The 6,620-nt window shown below is 45.8% G+C and overlaps 1 protein-coding gene across 1 annotated transcript; it reads left to right on the top strand.

The window, feature by feature from the left end:
• On the top strand, positions 2,036-2,983 carry LOC102175319 (putative olfactory receptor 52P1). Its single transcript, XM_005689940.2, has one exon. It carries the CDS (start codon positions 2,036-2,038, stop codon positions 2,981-2,983), a length of 948 nt encoding a protein of 315 aa, XP_005689997.1.

Raw genomic sequence — 6,620 nt, 5'->3', positions numbered from 1 at the left:
ATTTTTCAACTCTCAATTGCCTCCACACCAAAGAAAAGACACTGAAGCAAGCACACTCCAAAAACAAAGTCTTACCTAGCTATATGGATCTGTGTCTTCTGAATACAGCCTTGTACATGTGCTTTCCACAACATATACAGACACAATCACACACTCAGCCAAACAACAGTATTCCCATTCATAGCATGGGACAGTTTTACATATACCATTTCATGAAATCCCCCCACCCGGATATTTCTCTGTCCCTGACCCTTCAGCCACCACCCAAATTAAACCCCTTCTAGATCTGCTTTGGACCAAGATGGATGGTGAAAACTTGGGGAAGAAGATAGTACAGAAGAGAAAGTAGGGAATACATGGAGGCAAGGAGGAAGAGGCAGAAGGAGACAGTGTGGTTCATTCATTATCACAGTAACAGCCACAGTTGGCACAGGTATGAAACACCAAGCATCCTGGCCCAGGGTTCCTTCCCCCAGATCACACTGGAAGACCTCGCCCTTTCTCTTCTTGCAGTTTTGTCTCTGGGTTTGGACAGCTGATGCAAGAGTTTACAAGGAATATTGCCATTTAAGGTCAGGGATACACATGGGCTATCTCCAGAGGATCCAATCAGTTTCACACTCTCTGTCCCAACTAGCAACCAGAACGTAGTCACATCCTGTTATCTTAGAAACCAGGGTATGACAGGTAGCTTTGTCTCTCTCCACTCTTTTCTACTCTCTCCTGTGTCTGTTTCTGGTTCTTATTCTCAGTCTTCTCTCCTTTTCACCCTTGTCTCCTCTCCATCTAGTGTCTCTCCTTCTTGAATTTTTAAATTTAATCTCCCCTCTTTCTCAGATTCTCAATTACTGGCTGGCTAGTGGTTAAGAGAGAAATGAGAAGGCACTTGTAAGAGAGAGAAGATCAGGGGATACAGAGAGTGTGAATAGTGGACAGAGATGGGGAGGAGATATGTAGGAGGTCAGTACTATCATTAGACCAACCTTAGTCTCTCTATCTGCTTACGGTGAGTGAGTCTATTATTCTAATGATTAAAATTCTCTACTCATCCCCTTTTTTTCCCATGTAATTTTTATTTTTATGAGAGACTATACTTGGTCTGCAATTGTCTCTCAGTAACTATATCAGATCACCCATTATGGCTGAATCACCTGACATCTACCATTGACAAATTCTGCATGATTTCACCTGTTTTCTAGCAGCATCCATACAGGACACATAAGGCAAGCACAGGATCCCAGTACTAGCATTACTCAGGCAGTGTTGTGGCTGTAACAGTGTACAAGAGAACCAGCCCCTCAACATGTGTTTCACTGTGCCTGATCTGAACCCAGATTTTTTTTTTTAATTTTTAAAAAAGTTTTGGTGGTGCCACACAGAACATGGGAGCATGGAGTCTTAACCATTTGGCTTCCAGGGAAGTCCCCTCGACCCAGATTCTGAGCCTTAACTGTGAGTAATCATAGGCTCGATGGATGGAAAAATCCACCCAATATTTCCTTGCTTTCCCTTCTCTTCCCTTCAGTCCTGATTGTCCCATCTTGAAAAGTAACCACATCTGATTCATTTGACCATGACATTACCCTTATATTGTCACCCAGGCAGATGACTCAGAGTAAGTAGATGGATATAGACAGAGTATAGGTAGAAGACGATTCACAAGCAGGAAAAGAAAGAAAGCTGTAAGAGTTTCTAGCTGCTCATCTTCACCATGAAGAGGGTTTTGCACCCTCTTCACCCTCCACTCACCCTTCACCCTCGAAGATAGACATTATCAAATCAGACAGAAGAGGAAAGGGCTCCTTTGAATGAATCCTGATCATGATAACTTCACCTCTTGCCTTGCATCATTTCCAAGCACTCTATAATCTTCTCACACTGAATATTTTTCATGATATATAACTCAAATATTTCCTGCTGCCATTTCTGTTTCAGCCACAGCATAAGGATGCATCCCAAATGCTTCATCTCTCAGCACTTCCTAGAGTTCAAATCAAGGCAATAATTTCTCTACCTACCCTAATTTGACTTAGCCATGAAATTCACAAACCACAGCCAGGAGAATCCAACCTCCTTCCTGCTTATGGGAATTCCTGGCCTGGAGGCCTCCCACTTTTGGATTGCATTTCCATTCTGCTCCATGTACACCCTGGCAGTACTCAGCAACATGGCAGTGCTGCTGGTGGTGTACTCGGAGCCTGAGCTGCACCAGCCCATGTATCTGTTCCTATGCATGCTGTCCATCACTGATCTGGTGCTCTGCACCTCCACTGTGCCCAAGCTCCTTGCGCTGTTTTGGGCAAACACTGCTGAGATCACCTTTGGGGCCTGTGCCACCCAGATGTTCTTCATCCATGGCTTCTCAGCTGTAGAATCTGGCATCCTGCTAGCAATGGCCTTTGACCGCTACTTGGCCATCTGCCGGCCCCTGCATTATGGGTCATTGCTGCCCCCAGAGGCTGTGGGCAAGTTGGGGGCTGCTGCTGTGTTTCGTGGCTTGGGACTCATGACTCCACTCACCTGCTTACTGGCAAGACTGAGCTACTGTGGCCGAGTGGTGGCCCACTCCTACTGTGAGCACATGGCTGTGGTGAAGCTGGCATGTGGGGGCACACAGCCAAACAACATCTATGGCATCACCGCTGCCACATTGGTGGTGGGCACTGACTCCATCTGCATTGCTATATCCTATGCACTCATCCTCCGGGCTGTGCTCGGCCTGTCCTCCAAGGAGGCAAGGGCTAAGACCTTTGGCACTTGTGGCTCCCACCTGGGCGTCATTCTTCTGTTCTATACACCGGGACTCTTCTCGTTCTACACTCAGCGCTTTGGCCTGCATGTGCCCCGGCACATCCACATTCTCTTGGCTGACCTCTACCTTGTCATGCCGCCCATGCTCAATCCCCTCATCTATGGCATGAAGACCAAGCAGATCCGGGATAGGGCCCTCCGACTGCTGAAGCAGGGCATTGTCCAGTCATAAAGTCTTCAACCTCACCTGGAGACCCCACCCTACTCTTCCCTTAGCCTTTGGGCAATGTCTAAGAGATCAGTGGCTCCCAGCATGATGGAGAGACAGAAACCCACCTTCAAAGGTATCCTTCCTTTGATAAGGAGGCACAGCACAGGTGGGATGGGAGAAGAACCATCAGGTGTTTCCCACTTGTGATGTGGGTGTGGTTACAATGCCCTGGGAGCCTCTGTGCAATGGGAAACATGGTTACCAAGCAGAAGACGGCTTCCCAGGGAATCCCATTCTGCTGTTCTGACATGGTTCCTGCCTTCCAGGAGACCTTGATAAAGTGAGAAAGATATGACTAGAGGTCTGACAAGGAGAAACAACCTTCATCCATAGTCAGGTGTTCCTACTCTGATGGGAATACCTGGATACCTCCCTCAGTGAGCACTAAATTTGATGGGAGAAACACACAGAATTCAAAGGGGCAGAAAGACACAGAGGCAGACCAGTCAGCAGTGGGTCAAAGGGACAACAACAAATAAGAATCAAGGGCAGAGGCGGTCCTAAGATGGCGGAGGAATAGGACGGGGAGATCACTTTCTCCCCCACAAATTTATCGAAAGAACATTTGAATGCTGAGTAAATTTCACAAAACAACTTCTGAATGCCAGCAGAGGATGTCAGGCACCCAGAAAAGCAGCTCATTGTCTTTGAAAGGAAAAGAGGTAGGAAAAAATACAAAAGATAAAAACAGAGACAAAAGAGCTAGGGACGGAGCTCTGTCCCAGAAAGGGAGTCTTAAACAAGAGGTTTCCAAACACCAGGAAACACTCTCACTGCTGAGTCTGTGTGCCTTGGAAGCACAGAGGGCAACATAACCAGGTGGAAAAATAAATAAATAATTAAAACCCATAGATTATGTGCCCAACGGTAACTCCCCCAGGAGAGAAGCAGCACAGACGTCTGCATCCACCACTAGCAAGCGGGTACTGGTCAGGGAAGCGTGGGCTGCATTGCTTAGAGTAAGGACCAGGGCTGAATGCCCCAAGGGCAATCTGAAGACACTAACTTGGGCTAGCAAACCAGACTGTGGGATAACTACCATGCGAAAAGCCCTAACCTAAGACACCGCCAGGCCCACGCACAGAACTAAGGACTGACTAGAGCTACACAAAAAGCCCTAACCTAAGACACCACCAGGCCCACTCACAGAACAAAGGACTGAGCAGAGCTAGCCGGCTGCAGGCCATCCCCCTCCAGTGACAGGCAGACAGAGCTGGAAGGGGGCAATCATGGCCCCAGAGAGGCATTATCTACCAAACTGCAAGCAGGCTTCGTTGCTAACTAAGACTTCTTGGGGTTCTGGACGGTCGACATCCGCCTGAGAAGGTGCGCCAGCTGTACACCCAGAAAACCAAGCGGCAGGGACGGGGGGAGGCGATAAGCCACAGCGACCGCGCTCGCCAAACGCCTGGTCACCTGAGCGGCTCAGACCTGGGAAGGGCACAAAATGCAGGCCCAGCCGAGTCTGCACCTTTGAGGAGTATCCGAGTACCTGAACCTGAGGGGCTTAGACCTGGAAAGTGCCTACAACCCAGGGCCAGACTCAGACAGGTCCCAGTAGAGCAACCTAGAGCCTAAGCAGTGTTGACAGGGAAAGCACACATGCCGTGAGCGGGGGCAAACCCACTGCGGTCGAGACACTGCAAGCACACGCCAGTGTTATTTGTTTGCAGCATCCCTCCCTCCCCACAGCACAACTGAACAAGTGAGCCTAAAAAGTGTCCACCCCGCCCCCTTCTGTCAGGGCAGAAATTAGACACTGAAGAGACCAGCAAACAGAAGAAGCTAAAACAGAGGGAACCGCCTTGGAAGTGACAGGTGCAATAGATTAAAACCCTGTATTTAGTACCAACTACATAGGAAGGGGCCTATAGATCTTGAGAAATATAAGCCAGATCAAGGGACTATCCAAAAATGAACTGACCCCACACTGTCCACAACAACACCAGAGAAAGTCCTAGATATATTTTTACTATTTTTACTATCATTAATTTTTTTAATGTTTTTAAATTTTTAAGTCCTCTATTACTCCTCTAACTTTCTCTTTTATAATGTACTATTACTTTTCAAAAAAAAAGAGAGACCCTATTTTTTAAATATATATATATATTGTAATATTTGTGACTTTTTTTTAATATTTTTGAAAATCCAACCTTTACTCTAGATTTTTAATCTTTGCTTTTTGGTATTTGTTATCAATTTTGTACCTTTAAGAACCCACTCTTCAGTACCCATTTTTACTTGGGAGTGAGATTACTGGCTTGACTGCTCTCTCCCCCTTTGGACTCTCCTTTTTCTCCACCAGGTTGCCTCTATCTCCTCCCTCCCCCTCCTCTTCTCTACCCAACTCTATGAATCTCTTTGTGTGTTCCGGACAGTGGAGAACACTTAGGGAACTGATTACTGGCTGGATCTGACTCTCTCCTTTTGATTACCCCCTTTTATCCTCCTAGCCACCTCTATCTCCTTCCTCCCTCTTCTCTTCTCTCTATAGCTCTGTGAACATCTCTAACCAGTCCAGACTGTGGAGCACATATAAGGAAGTGATTACTGGCTGTTGGGGTCCTTTAATGGACAGGGATCTGGCAGTCCAAAGGTGACGATAAGAAAGTGAAAGAGAGAAAGAGGCTGATACTCCCTGGTTTACACAGAAAACCAATAAAGTCCTTGACACAGGACTTGCATCTCTCACAAAGGCACCGGGTGCCTTCTAAAGGTGGGGTGAAAGCACAGGGTGGCTTCTCGAGAGAGTCTTAGAAGCCCGGGCAGGAGAGTGAGCAAGAGGGGTCTCTGCACTCCAAGGAATCAGCCGAAGAGAGGGAGAAAGAAGAAAGAAAGAAAGAAAGACAGACAGACACGGGGACCCAAGCTCTGATGGAGCAAAGCTGCTTTAATGATTTTTCTGTGAGTATATATAGGCTGTAGTACAAGAAGTTTCTTTCGTCAATGATAAAGATCAGAAAACCAAATGTACAGTAACTGTTACCAAGGGAACAGGGATGATGACGGTCACAAGGTCAGGAGACAATACATATCTCAAGAAAGGGGATCGAGACTAAGCAGTTTTGTCGTAAAGAGAATGTTTACTAAAGGAGATTCAAGCCTGTCTCACACAATGACCCCAGATCCTGGGAGCAGCGTGCTGTTCCACTTAAAAAGAAACAAAGGACTTGTGAAACAGCATGTAGGAATCCTCCTGTTAAACAACAATTCTCCATTATTTATTTATAATATTTGTAAAAAGAGTTCTGATCATTAGAGTTTGTTTAACAATCTTTGCATGAAGGCAATGGTAGATGACAAATATAATTATCAAGACAATCGTTAACATTACAGTTCCAGACTCAGTGTTGTGAGTAATGCTTCAAAACCATCCACGTGGTTCTAGCCCAGATAATTGATTAGCTAGTTGTTCAGCTAAAGTTTTCAAATTAGTAGAAGAGGGCAGATTATTAGAAAAGGTTTCAAATATTTCTTTTTGTAATAATTGTACATTCAGAGAGACATTATCATGTATGTTTTATAAATGAAATTTGATTTGTTCCCAGTTGTAGGCATTATTATTGAAATGAACAGGAGTAACACAAAATTGAGTAGA

This window comes from Capra hircus, chromosome 15 (genome assembly GCF_001704415.2).
Source record: "Capra hircus breed San Clemente chromosome 15, ASM170441v1, whole genome shotgun sequence".
Lineage (NCBI taxonomy): Eukaryota > Metazoa > Chordata > Mammalia > Artiodactyla > Bovidae > Capra > Capra hircus.
This window is presented reverse-complemented; position numbering and strand designations above follow the sequence as displayed.

Excerpts from the sequence above, each read along its gene's own strand:
- LOC102175319 (XM_005689940.2), top strand. The coding sequence starts at position 2,036 with ATGAAATTCACAAACCACAGCCAGGAGAATCCAACCTCCTTCCTGCTT.